Source organism: Coturnix japonica, chromosome 22 (genome assembly GCF_054131305.1).
Source record: "Coturnix japonica strain WE chromosome 22, WE-NBRP24, whole genome shotgun sequence".
Taxonomy (NCBI): domain Eukaryota; kingdom Metazoa; phylum Chordata; class Aves; order Galliformes; family Phasianidae; genus Coturnix; species Coturnix japonica.
The window spans coordinates 5,404,959-5,429,064 of NC_140684.1; the positions used below are offsets into that span (position 1 = coordinate 5,404,959).

The 24,106-nt window shown below is 45.8% G+C and overlaps 1 protein-coding gene across 3 annotated transcripts; it reads right to left on the reverse strand.

Moving 5' to 3' along the window:
- Positions 1–198: 198 nt before the first annotated feature.
- GOSR1 (golgi SNAP receptor complex member 1) lies at positions 199–23,763 on the reverse strand. Of its 3 annotated transcripts, XR_014936509.1 has the most exons (11): positions 23,712–23,763; positions 23,352–23,457; positions 22,503–22,590; positions 22,187–22,294; positions 21,692–21,783; positions 21,250–21,324; positions 11,013–11,042; positions 6,900–7,023; positions 2,899–3,473; positions 2,214–2,404; positions 199–1,736 (listed from the first exon to the last, which is right to left on the reverse strand). XR_014936509.1 is itself a non-coding variant. In XM_015880894.3 (9 exons), the coding sequence occupies exons 1-9, from the start codon at positions 23,740–23,742 to the stop codon at positions 5,873–5,875; spliced, it is 732 nt and encodes a 243-aa protein (XP_015736380.1). In that variant the 5' UTR covers positions 23,743–23,763; the 3' UTR covers positions 3,890–5,872. The 3 variants fall into 3 exon arrangements, 2 of the variants coding, with proteins under 2 accessions (XP_015736380.1, XP_015736379.1); XM_015880894.3 differs by lacking the exons at positions 199–1,736; positions 2,214–2,404; positions 2,899–3,473 and adding an exon at positions 3,890–5,997 and having other exon boundaries at positions 6,941–7,023; positions 23,358–23,457; XM_015880893.3 differs by lacking the exons at positions 199–1,736; positions 2,214–2,404; positions 2,899–3,473 and adding an exon at positions 3,890–5,997 and having other exon boundaries at positions 6,941–7,023.
- Between the last annotated feature and the right edge of the window lie 343 nt (positions 23,764–24,106).

The window sequence follows — 24,106 nt, forward strand, 5'->3', positions numbered from 1 at the left end:
AACCCTATTCCTTTGCCACATCCAGAATTTTCCCAGTGTGAATCCCATCACCCGCAGCACAGAGTGCTCCCTCCACTGGGTGCAGCCATAGCACCAACCACTGCCCCGGAGCAATGGGCAGATGGAGCTCCAGATCTCAAAAGGTGGGAGCTGACAGCCTCTGCTCCGCTGTTTTGCTAAGGAGAGGGCAGTGCCAAGTGCTTTCACTCCTGTTTTATTAATACACTGCTCTGATGGCTCATGTATAATAGATAGGAGAAGGAACAGCGAGAGGTTTGAATCCCATTTCCGCATGGATATGGTTCTCGCTGAGCACCATAAGCTCTCCATTCACCTCTAATGAGTTTGGGTGAGGTCTGGGGGTTTGGGTGAAGGACACGAAGTCGGTCACCGCTTCCCCAGCTGCTTTCCATGGGAGCTCCCAATGGAACATGGGGAGACGTCCAGATTTGCTCTGGCACCCATAACTCTGCACTCAGCCCTTTCCTTCTGCTGGCTGCTGATGAATCTCCAGGTTTCCTAAAATAGAGCCACGGGGATTCTCCCTGAGCTGAGCACAGAGATGTGACAACCAAAGGCCCCCATTGCCTCCATTCTGCAGGGCAGTTGGAGCTGCTGAAGGACTTCCTCACCTTACCCAGCTGTAACAGAGGGGGGAATGGAGCCTTCCCATCAAAACGCCTCCTCCTGATGAGCTCACAGGGATGGCTGACTGCAGCCTGCAGGTCCTAAGGAATTTCTCCCATTATTTGGTCTCAGGTGCCATTCCTCAAAGCCCGTCTGTTAAACCCCAGCTCTCAGTGCCCCAACCCACATGGCAGCATCCCTCTTCCCCCTCCTCCCACAGCTGCGCAGAGCTGAAGTATTCTTGGATGCGGACAAGATGAACTCATTCATCTCCCAAATGTGAGCTTTGTTTCTCCTTTATACGTTTCTAAACCAAAATAGAGGTTGGAAAGTCTTCAAATTACCCCAAACACTGGGAAACCCAGGAATAGCAGCTCGCTGTTCCCTTGCCCTGCTCTGTGTGCACCGTGGGCTGAACGCTGATTTGGGACGGGCTATTGCTGGGGGTTGGCAGCCCCCTCCACCCGCTGCCATGAGGCTGTCACAGCCTGACTCACCGCCCCACCTCGCTGATGGCTGTGGGTAAATTTAGCTCTGGTGACACACGCCTGACCCAGAGGGAACTCCATTATAGAGCAATGGGGAAACTGCCCGCTGCCCCCAGTGCTGTGCCACCGGAGCATGAGGATGCACCACCCTGCACTGACGGCACGTCCTCCTGCTGCACAGTTAACCTGGAATGGAATTAATTGTCATGCTGTCACCGCTCAGCACTTTCTGGGACTCCTCGCAGCTCCTTTATTTCCACCTGCGCTGTTCCTGCAGAGCTCCGAGCGAAGGCGGCCGTACGAATGTGATGGCTCAGCACCAACACAGCCAGCTCAGCACGGGGCCGGGGAGCAGCCTGTGTGTCTGGGCAGCGCTGGAAGGAAGTTTCCACTGCACAAACAGCAGCAAAATGGGACCTGCGGGGTCTGCAATGTGCAGCAAGAGGCCACCAGCTCCTCCAGGAGCATCTTCAGCAGGACTCAAGCTGAAGGATTCTGATTCCTCTTCCAAAAGCACTGCGTGGGACAGGGATGGGCAAGGAGGGTGAGGAACAGCACCTGAAGAGGCTGCGATCTGCTTCCCAGCACTGCACATCACGGGGTGAGGATTCAGTGGTGGTTCTGAAGAAGAAAAAACACAGTGAGAGGACCACAAACGCTGCTTCAAATGGTGGAGGGAGTCAGAACGCAGCCAGACCTCTCCTCCTTTAAGAGCAGTGCTTCCAAAAGTGGGTTAGCAAAGCCTCAGGGTCCCATTAGGAGCAAGGAACGGTGACAGGAAATGGAGGAGCTGAGCACACACACCAACCAGCGCGCTGGGAGGTGCATGGTTAAAAATGTATCTCTGATGCTTGTGCCACTATAAATTATTGAATGTACAGGGAGCTGGAAAAAAAGGATTCAACCCCATTAATAATTTACTTCCTAATCCAAACGAAGATGGAATTTTATGCACCACTTATTACCAGTGCAGCAACTGGGAAAATGAACGGCGCTTCCCGTCTGCAGGCAGAGCAGCCTCTGAGAACCCAGAGCCATCCCAGAGCCGGCTCTCCAGGCAGGAAGACTCAAAGCTGCCCTGAAGGAAGAACTGCTCACCCCCATCAGTCTGCAGGCACACGAGGGATGCAGGGATTCATCACTGCTGCAGCACCTCCCCAGGCTGCGGCTCATGCAGGGGCAGCTCCAAGCCGACTGTGGGTGCTGTTATGAGATGCTGTGGTTCATGGCTCTGGGCTTCCACGCTGCTTGCACTGAGCTCCAAGTGCAGGTCCACACCTGGTGTTGTGCTGTGAAGAGGAAGCATAGGAACCAAACCATAAAGAAGTGGATTAAAAAGAGGGAAGAGCAACACCTCCTATAGTCCGTCAGCTCCACGTTGGCCCCAGTTTGGGTGCAGATTTGGGAACCCATGCTTTAAATTATGGATGTATCAAGACCTTCATAGAGCTCACCTTGAGAGAAACACATTGTGGCACAGAAGGAGCAAACAAACCCACGTGTACATCCAGGATCAACCCCAAACTGCAGAGATGAGCTCTGCAATGTCTGCTTCTTCACTGGAGCCGGGGAGAGAGAAATTGCCCCGGGAGAAGAACCAAGCACCCTGCTTAGAGTCCTCATTTATTATTAAATTACATATCAAAGCTTTGTAATTACATCCAGAGAATGCACAATAGGTGAAAAGTAATTACAGATACAGTAAGCTTCAAGCAGCTCCATGAAAAGCAAAAAAAAAGAATCAGAAAGTGCCATCAGAAACTACAATCAGAAATTAACTTACACAAGTCCGGGCTGGGATGTTTAGTCAGGAAGGTTTTGTTGGTTGATGGCTTTTTTATGGTGACGGTGGTTTCATTTTGAGGGAGCGTTGATTTAAACCACTTCTCCTCACCCTGCGCAGCGCTGGGTTGGTGCATCCAGCCCATGGATCTCAGCAGGATTTCTGATGTCACCCAGTAAGGGGCTCAGTTCTGTCCCATTGCACTCCTTGGCTGTGTGTTGTTAAACAGGACCTCCACTCTGAGGGCTGCTGTAATCCAGGACTCTGAGAAGGAGTTTCAGAGTTCTTTCTTCCCATCACACCTCCTGTCTGCTCCATATGAAAGGTTTTGGCAAACAAAAATGCCTAAGAAGTTGTTATGCGTGGGGTGATGTTGGCAAACAAGCTGCTGGGTTTGGGGAGGCCCAATGAACCCGACCAAATGGGAGCCTCCCCAGCTGGGAATGGGACTCCTGGAGGACGAAGGGTCAGCACAGAGCTGGAACTTTTACATCACCTACAAACACGTTCTTCTGCTCTTTCGTTTTCAGCATCATCCAGTGAGGAACCGGTTCTTCTCACAGCAATCTTAAGACCTTGGAAAGAGAGGACTGTCAGAGCTACAAAAGGTTCTGCTCAATCAGTGCAATGAACCCAGAAGGAGCTTCCAGAACGCTGACACCCAAAGCTCTTGAGCTCAGTATTGACCACAAACCCACTGTGCCTCCCCACGGCAGCAGGAACCCCCACATCCTTGGTTCTGCCACAGCAATGCTCAGTGCTGACCAAACACACACCCAGTGCTGCCCATGGGCTCCAGCAAACAGAGAGGGAGGCTCAGACAGGCAGAAATAGCACGGCCACAAACACTGGGGTCTGTCTGAGGGCTGAGGAGTCACCAAAGCAGGATCTGGTTGAGTTACAACAGTGCTGGGAATTCCAGACATGAAATCTGTTCAACACCACGTTTTCCTAAAGATTAAGAACCGCATGGAAGGAGCGGAGCCAGCACTTCCAGTGAAGCTTTATCAGAGGTAATTCAGCATATTTATCTTGTGCCAAAATAAATCAGTTCCTCCAAAACATCTTCGTAACATGAAAGAAAAAATCGATCCCGTTTACATATAATTACATACTTTCCATAGCAGCTTTTTCACACAATAAGATTAAATATATGCACCAAATCGACAATTAAATCCAGTAAAAAGACGGGTTACCAGATTAAGGAAATGAGTTTATTTATGATAGTGCAGATCTCAGAGCGCCCTCCACAGAGCAGCCAAATCCTACAGATCCTAAAGCAGATGCACAACTGCCAGCTGGGGTCCTGCATGGGATGGGATGGGGGAGATAAGGGCTGATCTCCCAACACACAGCTTCATTAATGAACTCCCTTTATCCAACATGGTTTTTCCTAAAGCCCTTTAATAAACGCTTTATATCAAACCAGGAATATTCCCAGATCAACCAAATAATCACCCTTTATTTACATGTATTAATTCCAGATGCTTTCTAATCCCGTTGACGACCGATTGGAAGCCTTTGTGGACCTTTTAGCACAAAGTCCTCACTTGCAGAATAAGCTTCCAACCCATACAAACATTTTAGGGGTGACAGTGTGGGCTGCACACCACACAGGCACAAACCCCAAACCTCCCCTAGACCAAAGGAAAGCAGCACAACACTGTGACCGTCCCACTAGGCTCTGTTTAGGAAGATAACCTGGAGGGTACCTGAAATCCGTGACAATGGCATACATGGAATCTCTTAGGAGCACTGCAAAAGAGCTGATTAAGCCCTTCGGACATTCCAGTGCTTCAATGGGATTCATTGGGTTATCATATGACAGGTGGAGAAAAAGAGCAGAAAGAAAAATCCATCGTTTGTGGTTCTGCAATATCAAAGCCCTTCCTGCCATCCGTTATCAACACAAACACATCAGGGTTTGTGCGCCTGGACAGGACCAACTTCCCCATATAACAGTAAATAAAACTTGGTTTGCTATTTTACATTCAACTCTTCACTATGAGGAGGTGTGTCCAAAACCTCTGCACTCAGATGCATTCGCCTCAGGTAGAACCATCATCGTTTTCACTTCCAACTGACAGTGTAGATTAGATCTTACAGTGTAAAAATATTAATGCTATTAGAAGAACTTTATGTAAATTACAATATAGACTTCTCAGCCGTTGTCTTTATAAAGACCTCTATGATGTCAGCCAAAATCCTGACTGCTCTTAGGTGAACTCACGTTTGGTCACTTTTCAGATGACTGAACACTATGGATGGTAAGCAGCTGCTGAGGGCACTGTGCTCCCTCACTGACAGAAGGGGACCCATTTAGTCCCTTTAAAGCCACAAGAAACCTTATCACTGCTCCTAGAGGGAGGTTAATTCAGATTCTGTGCAAAAAAGAGAACGGAGCAATCCTTTTCTTTGAGGAGTTTGTGTGAAGCACAGTTTTCACAGCACAAACGATGTAGAAAGAACTATTACCTCAACCATGAGTCAAAAAGAATTACAGAACACGTAGCTAGTAGTTAAAGCAACCTGATGGCTTAAAGCTGCAATATTCTTCTTGCTGGACAACAGTGCCCCAAAGTGCCTGCAGGCAAAGCAGGGTTCCTGCTGTTCCCACCTGTTGGTCAGCAATGCACCTCCCCAGCACCACTGAGCACAGGAGCTGTTCTACTGGTGTTGTTAAGTGGCCGTATTTACTTACCTTGCAGTAAGAAAGGGACTAAAGGAGGAAAACAATTAAAAAACCCACCCAATTTAACCAAAGGAAGATGTATGGCAGGGAAGGAGAAACACTGCAGCTTCAACCCCAAACCAGTGTTGCAGTCTGTCATCATTAACTCTAGACATCATGCTGACAGCCCCAGCCAGGGGGAGCGGGCTGCTGGAAGTCCATCTCTTCCCCCACTCACTTTCCCTTGGCTGGGGGGAGGGATGGTGGTGATGAGTTTAGCAGAGTCCATTGGGGGAACATCCATCAATGGAAGGCAAAGAGCAGCAGTAGGATGGTACAGATGCCAATGATGCTGCCCAAGATGAATGAATCCCTTCGTTTCCGGAGGTTGATCCTCTGAATCAGGCTGTTCACTGCTGGGAACCGATCTTTAAGCAGGGTGAGTTAAGGTCACACCAACAAAACAGCGTCTTAATTAACCAGCCCCAAATTCTGTACGTGCAGCAATGCCACAAAGTACAGAACGACTCCCGAGTTGGAGAAAGATGCAATCAGAAAACTAACGAGGTAAGCAGGATTACAACTGTGCTTTGCTAACGAGGCAGAGACATTATAATCTAATAATCAGAGGAAATCCAGAGATAATGGAACAGCTTAGAGTCCACATTTACATAGAACTCAGTATTTGATACCTAAATTACCAGTGCTTGGTGCCATCTCCAACATGAGACTTTGTTAATCTTAATAATTATATTAAATGGAAAAAAAAAGGGGGGGGAGGGAACTATATAACATTTTGGTGATATTTATTTAATGGAATAGTTACTGTTGGTTAAGAGAACAAGCAAAGGCAGTTGACTGATAGAAGCATGCAGAGTGCATGTATATGCATTACTCCCTGCACAGCACATGAAGAACTCCTCCTGCCATCAATTCATGCTAATGTAAATCTATCCTAAGCTAAGAAACCAAATCTTAACATCTGCAAGACTGTGACAGACAGGAGAATCCGCAGGTGATAAAAACTGAGCTAAATAACACCAAACAGCAGCAGTTGCTCTGGTCTTGAAAGCCAACACCAAGATGTGGAGTTGGAAAGGCATTAAGTGCTGTTACAGGTCGCCACGTGAAAAAAAAGATGTGGGTCTATAGGCAGGATTCAAAGTTGAATAAAACCAATTTGTTCATCGCATTTGTCATTAAGATACTTCAGTTAGATTAAAAAATCCCACCCAGAACCCAACAAACCCACTGCAGGTTATACAGCTGCTGGTATCCCAAAGCATTTTGATCCCTGAATCAGTGACCTACTGAAGAAATGTTACTGTACCTCTTTCTTAAGCACTGGCAGCAGTTTTAGAGGAAGGATACTAGCCAAGGTATTCATCTTGCTATGTATCGACTTCAACATCCCTCTCTGCGAAGTCATATTTTCTTTCGTTGCCATGGCAATGCTGGAAGAAGAAAAGAGTGGATCAAGTTGCTGGTGCTAAGAATAATCTACAGCTAAAACAACAGGAAAGTGAGCGGGCAACACCTCTCTGCAGAACAATGAATGAGGCGCAGCAATATGAATGAAACAACATTTGTTTCCATTAATCCCTCTCTTTTACCCTCACGTGATTTCTCTTTTCATACAGATCGTTAACAACTGAAGGCAACGACTCCTTGAACAAGGCTTAGGTGCACCTCCACCCCCAGTAAGAAATGGGTGTTCCATTACCAGCAAGCATAAAGGTGCCCTGCCCGTGTACACCATAAACTGGACAGTTTGTTGAATCAAGCAGATCCCAACTCCAGCTGAGTTCTGCCATTGAAAATGAAAGAGCAGGCTACTATTGTAGCCCCAAGTGATATTCCATGTAGCCATACCGAGCCTTGTCTTGACAAGCACGCTCATTTCCACATAGAGAAACAACACACAGAAGTTTAGACTCAGGAGCTACAGTGATTAAGAAGGAAGAGTTTGAGGAATGCTGCTCTCCTCGGCTGGTGTTAATTGCAAACAGAAAAAGCAGAACGTCCCTGCAGTGCTGTGGGACAACTCAGAAGATTACACTTGTTACTGACCAAACCTGCATGAATAACGAGGATTAAAAGAAGTTCCTGGAGACATTTCTAAGGGAAACTTCTGGGAGAGTGAAATACATTCAGGCATCCCAACTTACAGGAGCATTTTATGCTTGCTCACACTCATGTACCGCTGGTTTCCCCATCAGGGCACTGCAGCCAGCCACAACATCTGGCAAAACCCAGCAGATCCAAGCCCAACAGTGGCCCTTTCAGACCTACAGCACAAGGTCACTGTCACAGCTCACAGCCATCTTAAGCCTGGATCAATGAGCCCTAAGTGTGCTTGGAGCACTAAGTTCATTCAGGCTCCCTTCCACACTGTATCTGCCTACTCCACCTGGAGGGCTTGCTGGGGCCTCTGTGGTGTTCAGGAAGTGCCCCCCATCCATTAACTCGTGCTGCTCCTCTGTGTAAGAACAACTGACCAAAGCTGCTCCTCTTGGTCTGCATACAAACTGGCATTAAGCAAGGTGTGTGTGTTTGTTGCTGTGGATTCACCAATTCACCTGCTCTGTTGAACCAACTGATGTATTTGATCACCTGGAAGAGCCATTTTAGGACTACAGTTAAAACTCAGTCAGAGAGCACTGTTCTTTGTGCACCCATTACCTGAAATACTGCTTGGTTTACCTGAGCCTTTGTACCTGTGAACCTGAGCCCATTGCATTTAAGCACCACCACAATGGAAACACACAGGAACTGGTCCCTGACTGCATCAGTCTCAAGCACTGAGGCTTCCTCACATTCTTCATTAAACAGCTCTGCAGTAGAGATGGGTTGGGTACCTTTACCCCACCTAGCAGCCATTCAGATGCTGTATATCAGCCAACCAAAATCAGCTCCTTGCTTCATTTATTCAGGCAGCTCAGTCCCATCTGTAACAGCACAGAACTAAAACAAAGCTCTAAAGGAGGAAGACACGCTTATAAAAATAAAGTAACTCGTGTTACGGGAAGTTCTGCTTCACTCTGTGCTTCGTGAATCATGCTTGCTTCTTTAAATGCATGACCACATCTGTGATGAGGGAATGGACTCTGACTATGCATAGAAATGCAAGCTCTGCTTCTAAACTGATAACAGTTACGACTACACTTTTTGTCCTTTGTGCATGCATACAGACACACAAACACCTATGTAGGCATATTACAGATTATCATGTCTTCTGATGAAGGTTCAGATAGAAGCCAAAGAAACGCTGCCCCAGAACTGAGTGTGATTTCACCCAGGTTCTGCACACTGTCCTGAGCAGAGCTAGGACTCAAAGCCCAGCTCACATCCACCCCTTCTGCAAAGATAAGATTGAACACTAGTGAATTTCTCTCTTATATTAAACCCTAGTTATTACCCAAAGGAACACCCCCCTGTATACACACAGCTATCATTTATTTATTTAATAGATGGGTTTGGTCAAAGCTAAAATGCTCCGAGTCCATCCTGCTAATAGACAAAGACTGACAAGGGAGCCTAAATCGGGCATCAGAAGGAACATGACAATGAATTCCTAGGAGCTGGTCACACCGTGCATGCCAAACTGTAACGAATTGTCAAAGTGAAGCAACCTAAAAATATAAGCTGTTGGAAAACAAGAAATAAATCATTTGCTATTCTGAGAAAGTGATAATGTTTGAAAATGAAAACCTGAGAACACCAAACATATTAAGCAGAATCTATGCTTATATTTAAATATATCTAAGACGAGTGAACACAGTTCCAAAAGAACTGCAGTACAAACTATCACTTCCCACTCCTTTCTGGACAGAAATATGCTGCAGTTAGCAGCCATGTCACATAATTCATTTAAAAATCTCATTAAAAGGTTCATGCTTAACACAACATCTGGAACGACAGCTTCAGCACCTATGCATCCTCTTGCAAGTCTGCTTGCTCCATGGAAGAAACACACGCAGGACAAGTCAGACCCTGCATTTCTTCAGTGCACTGCAAGACAGAGCAGGAGAACCACACCTGGGTACCTCCAACTGCAAAAAATCACCCTGGCTTCATCAGACACAGAACTGAATTAAAGGATCTAAATTGAATGGTGTGTCCTGTGTGATGTGTTTTTATGGCAGGTAGGTCACCTCCTGATGATACAGTGGCTGGGACACCATGGGGCTGGCTCACAGCTCAAAGAACCCAGGCAACACACAGGTAGGTGCCCTGCTTGAGTCCCAGCTTGCAAGCCAACCCACTCAGGACTTCACTTATCTCATACTCTCAGTGACACATAATCAAGAGACCAGGCAAAGAGCTCAAATAACACAAGCCATTTTGCAGGATATCAAGCTTAATAAGTCATCACAGGCTTTGTAATGCTTTAGTTATGAGAGCGTTTGAGCAAAGAGAGCAAGGAAGAGATTCAACAAGCACTGAGTGTTTTTATGAGTTGGAAAAGTAGGGATGCAGTTGTGGCAATAAAGGAGAGGATGTTTAATCAGGAGAAGATGAGAACCAAAGTAAAGTGAAGACTCGCAATATCTGTGCTAAGATCGGCAAATATCTTTATGAGCCTGAGGAGAGGCTGCATCCACGTTTTCAAACATTATGGCAGTGACCACTTCTGGTTTGTCACAGCACATTAACGTGGTGGTTTAACACATTCTTCCACCATGTTAATTATACTGAGCCCACTGAATGTACTTAAGCTAGCCAGCCCTTAATGGACACAGAGCCTCTAATTACTCCTCTTCATCACTTATGCCAGTACATGCATTATCTGAAACCGTATCGTGCTTGCTTTCTTCCTTTTCTTTTTTTTAAAGCAATAATCTCAGACTTAAAACCATTAAGTCAGGCACTCTGAATTATTGGTTTTCAAAATCTCAGAGTTCAATGAAAGATTGGGAAGGGCACCCAAAAGTAATTTCTAATGCTATGATTCTAAAATTTCCAGATCGGTTAGAAAAGGCAGCTCTTAAATATTCAAACCACATGAAAACCAAGGGATAAGTAACTATGCAGCAGCAACAGTCACTCAAGCCCATAAGGTCCAAGTCCCTACCAGTATCATCTGCATACTGGGATGCTGAACACATCATAGGACTACAGAAAATCATCCACTGTTGGAACGGCCCACAACAGCTCAACCTGAGATTCCCTTTGCTCAGCCATCGCCATTGTTGTCATACAGGGTATTCATCCTTGAACGGGAACCTAAATTTTTCCAAATTAGGCTGAAAAAACCTATTTCAGTAACACCATTCTGTCAATGTTGAATAGTAAAAATAAAACCCCACTTCCCTGTAATGCCGTGTACAAGTTGTGAACAATACAGTTATTGTATAAAGAAAGTGACTGAGACTTTTGAATACAGTTCAGTGCAAATACTGATTGTACAGAAAATAATGAGAATTAGTAAATTCATTCCTACCTTATTGTTTCTTCTATCAGTCGATCTGAGCTGAAAGCCAAGAAGAAAAAAAAATGAAGTTAAAAAAAGGAACAAACACTCAGTACTTCTGATCATTACATCAGTGATTTCCATGACATAATCCTCCACAAATTTACCCTTGGTAAGTCTTGTCTCAGGATGCAGTTGCTGTTCACTACAACACAGACCTGGCACACACATATAATGACAGCTCTGGAGAAGAAGAGGCACTCAGCATCTCCTAGAGCAGCACCTCCCAACTGTAAGCAAGGCAAGACCTCTCAGAGCCCCAGGTCTGACCCAAACCCTCCCCACCATGTCCACTGCCATAATCCCAGCATCATGTCTCAATGGCTGCTAAACACCTCCAGGGATGGGGCTCCACCATAGATGCTACTTCAGGCAAGTCCACAGCTTGAGATGTGGAGACAACACACAGAGCACTACAGATATTTAGTCTGAGTTGGAGTTGAGAGGGATGCAACTGGAGTCAAACATTGAGAACACTGGAACTGGAGCACTTTATTCTGCTCCAAAGAGCCAGATCAGCTGTGAGTTGATTGGTTTAATGAAGTAAAGCTGTTTTTGTCCACTGTATGGTATTTAATACCATAAGCAGAACGACTACCCAAAGCATTTAACTGGCACTGAAAGTCACAAGATTTATGGTTCTCAACTTACAAGGCAGTCAATCACCCTGATTATTGAAAAGGATGAGCTGAGGTAATCTTGTATATCTTACACATCCAAAAAAACATTACGGAGTTCCTTGGAAAATCTCCATTTTATGGAGGCAATTCCAGTGGACATTGCCTTATGAGCATCCAAGCAAACAAGAGATCGCTCTGGGCAATATGAATCCGACTTAGCATATGTTTCAGTAAGCTGGGCACTTTCACCTGTCGAGACAGATGGCACTTTGACCAAGTCATTTAAAAATACTATGTGAAAGGAATGCTAAAAGATGCTGAGGTCATCACCTGCCGCAATAAGAGGCACAGATCCAGCAGCAGCAGTCATACACATGGAATAATCAGAACCTTACCTTCAGAAAAGATAGGGCACGCAGTTCATCATTTAAATCTATGGACAGGTAATCTTTCCTCTGGGTTAACTTAAGTAAAACAGGCTTCTAGGATAGAAAAGCTGAGTGCCCATTATATCCAGCTTTTAAAATTAATTTTTCTTTCCTTTTTTCTTTCCTCACAGCAGCACTTGTTTCACTTTGCTCTGACTGCAAGACTCATCGATAGCCTTCGCTCTCCCAAGCTGCTCACACCAAACCTTTTCTATTTTCACAGTCCTGAATCACCAGGCAACGTGGAGCTTTAAGGAATGCAAATGCTGCAGAGCCTTGATACTCTAATACAATTGTGCTCATTATGATGAAGCAAATCATTCTTACACAGTTATTCCCATCATAGCCATTCCTATCTCACAAGGGGAACACAATGAGCATCCAGAAGGCCAGCAATGCTTCAGTGCCATCAAGATTCCAAAGCATCAAAAACATCCTAAATATCATTAAGCTCTGCAAGAACTTCACTAGAAAAAAACATGAAGTGGAATTCAGTCTTCCCTGTGATAATAAATCAGATTCCAGATTTTATCAGACTCATATCAAGCTTGATTCATTTTAACATCAAAGAAAGGAAGAATTCTGCTGGAGGTGCATTGCTAGTACAGACACAGCTGCTAATGAAGACAAAAACTGATGCAGAAGCCTCACTGACTGGGGCCAACACAAAAGCACTCGAGGTGAATGGGCATTGCAAGGGACGAACATTGGGAAAGCAGAGAGAGAAAGGTTCCAACACCCACACAACCAGTGGGTTCTGTTGGTTTGTTAACAGCAGCACCAAGCCGGGCACTGAGGAGATGCAAGGTTTTCATACTTTCAGTTGCAGTAGCCAAAATGAAATAACAGCCTAGAACAACACAACAAAAACCAGCACAAGTATGAGAACTGTTAACAATGTAAATGTCACCAGGCTTTCAAACTCTGTGGGTATAAGCCATCTTATTTCTGTGGACTACTGTGCTGGGGAGCGTGACAATCAGCAATCATGTTCAGGAAGGATGAGGAAGAGCTGCAACATTGGAAAAGGGAAGAAAAATCATGATAGCACATCACTGTGTTGCTGTTAAGCCAATGCAAGCAATTTGTTAGCCTACAATGAACAGAAACCTTCGCTCTAGGCAGGACGTACCAACTTAATGGTGTTAGATTTCCTTCCAGATGCTTCACATCTGCCTCGTACACATGCATGCAGCATGTAAGAGGTTAGAGACAAGAAGACAACCACCACTCTGCAGTCCTGTGATAAACAACTCATTAAAACCAGACTCCTAATGAGACATCATTAAGTAAAAATCTCAACAGCGCGTTGGTTACAGCAAGAAGAGCCTTTTGGATCTGAACTAAAGGTAAGCTAACACAGCTCTGCAGCCATCTAACAGCTGTAATTCTGCCTACATATGGACTGCACGCAGTAGAAAGATTTTCTCTATGGCTGTTCTGAGAACGATGCACGGGATGCCATTGCTTTGGGGTGGAGCTCCATTCAGAGGCCAGCAGCACGTTGTTTGTCTGGGATCTCCAAAGGGCACAGCCCACACCTTCATTGCACTCCATGTTTTTGCCTGGGAACCATCAGCAGAGTAAAATGAACGTTTCTGCAAAAAGAAGAGTTAGCCAAGAAAGCTCTTTGGCACACAGAAAGACTCCTGTGAGTGCCTGATGTCTGAGCGTCCCAGGAGGGTGAGTAACAGCAATACTTCTTCCTTTAAAGCAGATCTATAAGGAAATAAGAGGCTTCTCAATAATCTGCACTATCCAGTTTACCCAAAGAATGCAGTGAAAAACTTAAAATGAAAACAGCTCCTATCATCTAAATGAAGTGCAGCAGCTTGTTGCCTATTAGTAAGCATAAAACCAAAGCCAGGATGGCACCAAGAGCCACATAACGAAGTTTCTAGAGGCTCTCTGTCCATGGTTGGGAAAGTTCCTGGATAGATTGACCCTCCCGTGTAATTGCTCCCTATTACCCATAGGAACAAAGTTAAATGAACGGAGAGGGCAGGTCTTACTGTAAGTCATTATCAGTAACCACAGCTGTCAGAACAATTCCAGTAACTTACTAATGGGCTCTATCGGCATCTCCTTGGATTTTATGTACTGAATGCAGAACCAGCATTCAGCAGTAGTGCTATTGTCACTATCTCCTCTGGTTTAGAAGATATAATTTAAATTATACCTTTAACTAAGGGGGAAAAATAACACCTCAAAACCAAGCAACGCCTATAAGGGCACACAGCCTTCAATATCCAACACCAATGTGACAGAAGAGAGCACACCAAAGACAGCCTGTCAGTCTCACAGCAATGAGACTGATGCACCAACCCATGAAACACAAGCTGCTCACAACCATTACTATAACAAAAAAGATGGTGCCTCTTCCCTACCTCAACCTTTTTCTCCTAAGGCTGGAAAAACTGTCCTACTACTCACACACCCATAAGTAATGGCGAAAAGGGAATGCCAAGAGTGCCTTCCTGAAGAGCCTGGCCATTCAGACAACCTGGTATTTAATACCTCAAGTGTCTTCTTGATTTCCAGTGAAGCTAGCACAGAAACAAAGTGAGAGTTATCCCTGAGATGACAACCCAGTTTTATTTCAGTACAAAGCCTAAAATACACATTGGTTTTCTACCTCTCAACTCTGCTATGGTTTTGAGGGGTTTTTTTGGTAGGCGTAGGAAGCGACACAGCCTTCACCCTGGGACCCGGTCAGAGCACCTGAAGTTAGAACTACTTACCTGCTTCCTATGCTTCAGGAAAGGATTATTGCAATGGTACAGTGAGCTAAAAAATGCATTTGAAACCTCCAAAAGTGGGAGGCAATGCTTTATGTCAGACCATGAGTAACCCAGGGTAACAGGACATCGGCAGTGCCTTCCATGTAGCAGCTGAAGATAATGAGCACCTCATCCTGAGGCAGCGGTACAGAGGTTCAAATAATAAACTCAACAATGACACTGTACAGTCATATAATTTTTCCAAGAGATATAACATAGATTCCTGACAAATAGAAATAATCACTGCTTCATGTACCCATACAACCACATATATCCAAACCAACATATCGTCTGGTAATCTTAACAGCAGGAGGGGTCCATTTCTCCTGAAGATGTTTGCTTCATAATACATTTCTATAGGGAATATCTACATCAGAACGCTTTCTATAGTGCTGTAAGCACCAGGAGGAAACTTGTCTTAATTTTAAAACCATTTCCTTCTCACGAATGGGGATTTTAACACGTTCTGTAGCTGTAAAATTACACTTTATGCATCATTGTTGTGAATGTATGTGAACAGAGTGTTCACTGAGGATAAGTTCTGCAATCACCAATAGCAGCCCCTCTTAAATAAGGGCTAATTTGCTCATGGTAAATAAGCTACACAAAAGAAACCTTACCAAAACTCCACAACTGTCGGATCTGTGTGAACACCGCACCTACATTTCAGAACCCACCCATGGAAGATGTGTTTCGGTACCTGTCAAAGTCCCAACTTCAATACAGCCCTTGTGGAAGGAAAGCTGCCCTAGTTAAGAAACGGTGTTTGAAGGAAAATGAAAAGCAAATCAGCACACGTGGCTGACTTGTTTATTTCTGAAACGAGCAGCTCACTCCAGAAGTGCACAGTGGAGCTGTGAAGCCTAAAGGGTGGCTTTATGTCCCCACATCAAGGGCAGCCATTGCCATTAAGGCAAAGCCCAGAACCACAAACCAGAGCAGAGTATTAGTTTCCTTTGTTCGGGATGTACTCAGGTAATCTTTCCCAACTGTGTTGTGAGGGTTTGCCCTCGAGTTTCTGCAGATGTCTGTAAAGACCTGGGATGGATTTCATGGGCTTTTCCAAGGGGGCACGTGGCAATCAACGCGTAACCTTCCACACTTTGTACCAACCATGAGTTCTGAGGTTCTCAATGATGCTGCCTGGTTGTGTCCTTTCTCACCTGCACAACTTGGTGTAGCTCTGTGCTGGAATCTCCAAAGGAAGCCCCCAGACTCCCCTCCTTGCTGGAACAGACACTGAGGTGTGACCATCTCACCACAGGCATCAGGGAATTTATCCCCACTGCCTTTTAAATGAAACCTAACTGTAAGGAGAGCTTGCAGATAAACCTTGTGAGGTTAACAACAATCTTTAGTGGTTGTTCTGTTCGTTTTAAGCCTTAAATATAGCACAGTGAGATGAAAAGCACCCCTTGATTTTACTCTAACGAAGCTCAAACTATTTTTAAAAGGAAAACCTCTTTCAAACCCTGAAATGCTAAAGGCTGATTTTCGTATTCTTTTAGAAAATAATTTATAAATAGTAACAACACCCTGGAGAGCATCTTCCTTCACTGCCTGCAGCCTTTGAACCACCCCAAACTCTCATTAAACTACTTCAATAGCTCGCTCATGCAGTCATATCACACTCCTAATAAGCAGTGAAATGCCTTTTCTCCAGTCTTTTCCCCCCCACACAAGTTTTTTTGCTCCCCTTACTGAGAAACATTTATCATTACGATATGAAAACAGATGTGTTGTGCTTTGTGGATAAGGATGGTGATGGATGCATGAATCCTGCACTCAGACCAAGAATGCTACAGAGGGAGGCGATGCAGCTGCTGTCACACAGCCTTGTGTCGTCCTGCCATGAGGTTCTGCCAGCAGGCTCACAGATAAAGCCCACTCAGTCCCAAGAAGGGACCAGGCTGAAGGAAGAGTCACTGATGTGCAACTGCCATTGAGAAAACCCTGCTGCAACAGGAGACAGAGCAGAATGAGAATACAGGAGTTGGGTTTGGAAACAGGGATAGAAGCTGTTGTGACGCTCTGGGATAGCAAAAAGCTCCTCTGTTCAGAGCTCTTCCTTAAAAACCATTTTATTTGTGCTGCCTCTAGGACGGCATGTACAGCCCTACCCAAAAACTCAGCGTTAGGGAGGTTCAAAGCTGCATCAGACAACTCAGTCTGGAGGCTAATTACAGTGAGCATCCCAATTGGCTTGCACCAGCACTTCTAATGCAATTACTGCCCAACTTTCCCTGTTCCAGAAACAAAGAGCCAATGATATTTAACCGCATTTGGGAAACTGGTGACACAATGCTGCTCGAGCTCTTTCAGTTAATCACAGCATGGAAACGTTTTAACCTAGATTCCTCGCTCCTGCCTTACATTATATCTTACGGTTCAATAGACAAAGCACCACAGCCCTCTCTAACTATTGCACAGCAAGCATGCAGCCAAATTGCACCTTTTTCAGTGCTTCTTGCCAAACCGTCCAAACCAAGTTGATGGTTAGCATGGATTTGCCTTTCACAGCAGATCTATTTGGCTTTTTCCAGAACTGCTACAAAGCAAAGAAAGTTATTCATTACCAAGTTCTGCTTCAGCTAAAATCTGTATTAAAATTAAGAAAACAAAGCGACAAGAACAGCGCATTCTGCTTTGACGTGAAGACAAAATAAGCTCAATTTAGAGGCGAGCGGAGCAATTAAGAAAGCCCTTACTGGGCCCAACTACAGCGGAGCTCAGCAGTTCTGAGGCACCAGGCATGGAGGATGAGCACAGCTCCCTCCTGCTGAACCCAACCACCCTGGGAAGGAGGAAGGAATTGGTGAATTCGCCATTTCTCTTATGGTCTCTCTCTCTCTCTGCACTGTGTGATGGAGATGCAGAAAAGAGCTGGAGCAGCTGCTCCCAGGAGTCTGTGCATCCCCTGCAATAGGAAATGAGGGTGGGGTGCAAGGGGTGGCTATGGCAGCACTCTGGGTCTGAGCCAACACTGGAGGTGCACTGAAACTCCCAGTGACACAACAGCACAACACAGACAGTGCAGATGGCCCACAGGGGAGAACAGGGGGTAACAAAGAAAGGGAAACTACAGCCAGGTAGAATGCTGGGAGCTTCTCCCCCAATGCTCTTTAAGGAAGATCCCTGTAACGTGCCTCAGCATCTCATTAAGCTGACTTCTCTGTGCACAGCAATGCTGAGCACTTGTGAGCAACATCAGTAGGAAGAGGGAAAAACAGTGAAGAAGTCACTCCCTATGTTAAGAGCTCAGCTGTGTTACCAACAAAGTTTGAAGGCGGTTTCCTGGTGATTATTCTCTACAGAATGCGGCCATTTCTGCCCTAAAAAACACGGGAAATTTGATATAGTTCTGTAGGAAAATGAAACGCAATAGTAGCAATAGAGACATTTAATACCTCAGAGTGCTTCACGTGGATGAAGTCCCACACGAACACTGATTTATCCCGAACATCTCCATGAGCCAGGTATGCATTATTTATAGCACAATTACGCAACTGCTGCACATTCCCGTATTCCTACTGCTCCTCTTTTGCATTCAGAATGCAAACACCCTCCTGTCATTTGCTCACTCTCCTCCCACTGTGCCACCCGCCCACCTGGGCTCCCCCACCTGCTGTGGGCACAGAGCAGTGCTGTGTGAACATGGTGCAGCCCCTCGCATCACCCCGTACCCCAGGAAGCTGCACACCTCCTTCCTGGCTGGGCTGAGGGCCTGCAGGGCTGCACTCACCACAAACAGAGCCAGCTGGTGATTCAATCAGCCCGTGCCATCTGCACCAGCACAGCCACCAGCAGCGCTCCTCTTGGAAATGTTCAAATGTCTGATTTTGGAGCTAAGCAGCAAAGCAGCAATCACACAGCAATCCAACAACGGCAGGACGGAGCTCCAGCAAGAGCTGATGAGCACGATTTCATTCCCCATTCCCCAACAACTCAGTGCTAACACGGGCAGACATTCTCACTTGCATACAGACAGCACTGCAAATTTAATCAAATGCATTACTCCCTTCTTTGCTGACTTTGGGCACAGCTCATCAATAACTGCACAACTTCTCAGGGCGCACATCGAGCCCACAGGACTCCATCCACTGAGGCAGCACTTTTCAGAGCAGTTTCTGAACGGCTCAGCTACATCTATTCATCAAAATTCTTGTTTCCTTTAGATGGGAAACATTACAAGAAAAAGAACGACTTGTTTACTTCCTTGCCAAAAAACACACAGACACATTTACAGCACAGCCCCAAAGAAACAAATCAAACAAAATCAACCAGAGATGCTGCTATGGGAGATCTGATGTTTCTTTAAGCAGCCAAAAGACCTGAGGTATGTACACAACGAGAACTGCCTTCCTGCCTCTTTTTAATTAACAGGTGTTAAAGTCTTCATTACTATTGTTATTAAAGTTTTCAGCACTGTTGGTTCTCTCTCCAGAGGTAGGAAAACCAACCCCCAGACCATTGGGACAGAAATAAAAGCACAAAGTGAAACACTCTTGATGCCTCTCACCCCCAGGAAGTAACGTTGAGACAAACCCACCTCTCTGCTAAGCCCAGAGCTATGGAAGGAACCAGCAGCACACTGTGCCAGCAGCACTGACACAGCAGCAGCACCAGCCCAGGGAAGGGAATCCAAATGGATGCCCGATGCCCACAGCTTAATGGAGAGCAGTGTGTGTGTGTGTGCTGCACTGAGGGCTCACAGAGCGCTTCTGCTGCTCTCATTCCCTTGCTGCTTAATGTACATTGGATCCTTTTACTCATCAAACTTTTGTACTCACAGATTATTATTATTATTTTATTTCCCCTCATTATCTACGTGTGGGGAAGGCAGACTTCTCCTTCGTTCTCAGTCTTTCCAGAAAGGATGATGTCAAAAGGTAGATTTAAGCACAAAGCAGAAACTCAACATCTGTCCCAAGGCCCACCCAAAGAAGAGCTTCCTGGCACTTCTCCTTACCCCCACAGTGCTTACGATCATACATTAAGCAGGGTCACAACCAAGTGTGTACTCCACTACTCAATAGGAGTTCATCACTGCTGTGGCACCGTCACCACTCTGCAGCTCACAATAATCCCTTGCACACTCTGTGTTCCCATCTCCATTTTCAAACTCTTCTCACACGCTTCACAACATCACTAAATATACACCTGAACTCTCCCTGTTGCCCCTTCATGACAATCTACACACAGTGCTTATTTCTATCAATTAGCCATCATTCACTGCACTGCAAACACCTCAAAACACACACAGCCTTCAGTCCTTTGCCAGTACATCTAAGCTTACAAAGTCTCAATTCAGGAGTTCTGTGCATCTTGCAGGCTTTGATTTCTTGCCAAAACTGACTTCACACACCTTCAAGTTATCTCTGCTGTGCAGTACTGCGCCACGATTAGTTTTACTTCTGTTTCCTAAACATCCCCAACTCATATTAAATTGTTTTCCTTTAGCCTTGATGGATATCTTCAAATTATCGCCTAGAAGAGAGTTTAACTGTTTCTGAAATTGCTCATTTTTCACCTATTTTCTGTCCTTGAAGCATACAGAGAGCTTAGTATGTCTGAAGCGATCAAAGCAATGGATGTCTCACAGAGCTCTGGTTTCAGTGTCTGAAAACATCTCTCAGGTAACAGTTATTTGCAGAACTTCAAGCTTTCCCCTTTTCAAAGCAGCACTCAGAAGATTCTCAGCTTTTCTGAAGCATATTTTACAACTGCAGAAATATTTCATATGTAGCTTTACCTAAAATACTTCATAACGTATCACCACCCCTACAAGAAAAATAACTCAACATAGGAATCCTGACATCTGGCAGGAACCCAGTTTACTTGAGGAATCAGTGTCAGTTAATTCAAGCCCAACGTTTCAGGTGATGTTCACCTCCAAAATATTAAGCCTCCTTTACATGTGGAAGCCTTACATCCCCTGATCATTCATCCTAAAGAAAGACTGAGGTCGTTCCTCCTTTTAAATGAAAGCCTGCCCTCTGGTGTGAGTCTGCAGCTTAGCATGACTGCAGCCAAGAACAGGCATGAAGATGGGTGCTGCATCCCAGTGGTCTACAGAACACCAGCAGTGCTCTGCTTCTGCTGCACGGGGAATGCACAAATAAAACCTCTCCTAACCTCACGTCCTCTGCAGCAAGAATAAAAAGGCAGCACCCTCTGTTTTCCTTGTCTAATAGGGATGATTGATGAGTATTTTGGAGCCAGGCTCTTCCATTGCCTTCTGTACACATTTGTTAGAGGTAGGGAAAAATCACAGACAAAGTTCTCATTCACACTTGGAATTTTTACCCCCCCAGAAAAATCTGCAATCTCCACCATAGGGAAACATGCAAGTTACCAGGCAATAATAAGTAACACCTACTTCCGAAGGTGCTCGTGTTCCTTCAGGAATAGTTCTGTTCTTCTGTTATTCACACCAGACCCACTTTTATATGACCTAAATGCAAGAAGTAAAAATTGAACGTTTTCTCCAGAGGTTTCTCAATAGACATTACTGATCCATGTAACATCAATGCTGTACTGCTCTGAAATGACCAACCAGAAAAGCTTTGGTCACGCTCAAACATTTTATAAGTGATTTGTGCTTAACAATGTTACCTTCACAAACATTTTCATGGTTAAAATTAGCAAACAAAACCAGCAAATACTTCAATCAGAAGCTCAGTAAATCTGTGAACTCATGCAACTACTCTCACTTTGCTCAGAGCGCAGTGGATCAACCCAAGCCAAGCACACTCATACAGGAGGTGCTGCCTTCTCCCTCCTGGCACAGCCCCACACCGCTGCTGCAACACACAACTTACTCAATATCTTTTCGTACTGATCCCAGCAGATTCTCCCTTTCTCTTATTGCCAAGAAGTTCGCTTTGGTTTTGTGGAATTCGTGAGTATAATCCTGTAATAAAACAATCGCTCCAAAGTTAAGAGTCCTGAGATCAAGTTACCTAAGCAAGACACTCAAATCCTGCCATTTCAGTCTAATGTTCACATCTCTATAGCAAAAAGCCCAAGACCAACTCATTACATTAACATCACAATGTATGCATGAAGCTGTTGAAACCCTGACCTCATTTGGAGACGTTTGTTTGTCAGGATGTTTTCAGCCCCTGTGCTTGCAGCACATGTGAGGAAAGGGCTTTATTTTCAGTAAGTTAGCTTTGTTGTTTCTTTCATATCAGACATTTATAGAGCCTCCTCCCAGCCAACAGGCAACTGGAGTGTGTCTGAGCAAGCTGCTAATAACTCTAATCATTACCCCAAAGTAATAAAACACAACAAGAAGATCATGTGCTTGTTACCTGCAAGATGTCTCTATGACGCTGTAATGTGTGCATCAGTGCAGCATTCAGGGATGGAACTCCTGCACTATTTGTATATTCTGCCATTTTGTCATTTATTCCAGTAAGCTGCAAGAGGAGAAAAAATCAACACAAAAACAAAACCAACCTGAAATGACCTGAAAGGTGAAGGAGGTTTCCTTTATATCAGATACACACCTTCAGCAAGCAACACTTCTCTACCACCCACACTATCACTTTCTAAACACTCATCACAGAAATCTGTACAGTAATACTTCAAAATGCTGATGTAAATATACGGTATTTTGTGCATTACCTTTCCTAGAAGCTGCTCAATCTCCACAGCCATCGTCTCAAACATTCTGTCCTGGCTCGATCCATTTAAGAGAGGAGTGGTGTCAGAGCTGTGGAAGAAGGTGAGTTACTAAAACATACAACTTGTTGGTTAGTTTTATCATATTAATCCTCCAGTCAAATACAAATCTGCCTAAAGACGCAATTTCTTCAAACAAATTCTGTTATATATACGTACAAACATACACATACAGCTCTCCTTATTACGACTTACCTTAAAGGAAACCAGAAATAACAGCCACCCCTTGGGAAGGAACTGCCACAGACTGACTGCTTCACTTCCCCACTTTGTTGGTGTCCTCCTTGGGCTGCTCAGCACAGCCCAGTCCTACACAGGCCCACCAGCAGCACAGCCACCCACTGGAGTAGAGTGAGGCTGAGCTGCACAAGTACAAAGCACTTACTGAGTCTCTGAGAACCATAATGCAGGAGAACTGGGAAACGATGCAGGCAGCTGCGCACTAGGGAAGCCATATCCTTCCTTCATGCACCTTCCCCACAATTCAGTGGGGACATTGGTCACAGCAGGAGGGCTGGAACTTAAAGACCCTTTTGACCCAAGCTGTGCTGATCCCATGAAGTACAAATTGAAGTTTAAGCACAACTTAACACACACCCTGTGTGCTCTCAGGTGGGGCACACACCTCGATGCTGGCACCTGAGAGAGGTTTCCCCAGCCCAACACCAGCAGCACAAGGTAAGCTTCTTAAGCAATGCCACAGGTGGCAGAGGGAACCAGCATTAAGCAAACCACACAAACGAAGCAAACTCTGCAAAGAGCGAATAAAAACATAAAGAAACGGCTTAGTACCTATACCTGTCGCGCCGCCCGTCCCGGCTGCTGGTGCAGAGCTTGCTGAAGGAGACCAGCTTCAGGTCCAGCTCGTTCTCCAGCTGCCTCGCCTGCTTCCTGAGATCTGCACGGAACGGGGGGAGTCACACACAGGGCCCTCAGAAAGGGGCGGCCCCCCCCGAGGCGGGTGACAACGGGGGCTGAGGGCCCCACAGGCCGCGCCCCGCAGGGGCCTCCCCGCCGCGGGGCTCAGCCGGACACCGGCGCCTCCCGGCTGACGAGAACACCGCACCGTGCGGCCGCGAGCGGGCAGAGGGGACCCGGCCGAGGCCTCGCCCTGCCCCGTTCCGTGCCCATCTTCGCCCCGACCCCACTCGCCTTCCCAGTAGTTGCTGCTCCCCGCCGCCATCTTTGTTGTCCAACGTCAGCCGCCGCCTGCTGAGAACTCCTGTCTAGAGCGTCTCCCTGCTGGAGCGGTGTACGACGGGACGGGCGGACCTCCCAACGCAGCGCCCCCTGGCGGCCGGGAGGCGCAGAGCACCGAGTGTCACAGAATCACACAATGACCCGGGTTGGAAGGGACCTCGAGGATCATGGAGTTCCAACCCCCTGCCTGGCAGGGCCACCAAACATACACCTTTACTAGATCAGGTTGCCCAGGAGACCCCATAGACCCAATAGATCCCCATAGAGACCCCATAGATCCCCATACAGACCCCATAGACCCCCATACAGACCCCATAGATCCCCATACAGACCCCATAGAGACCCCA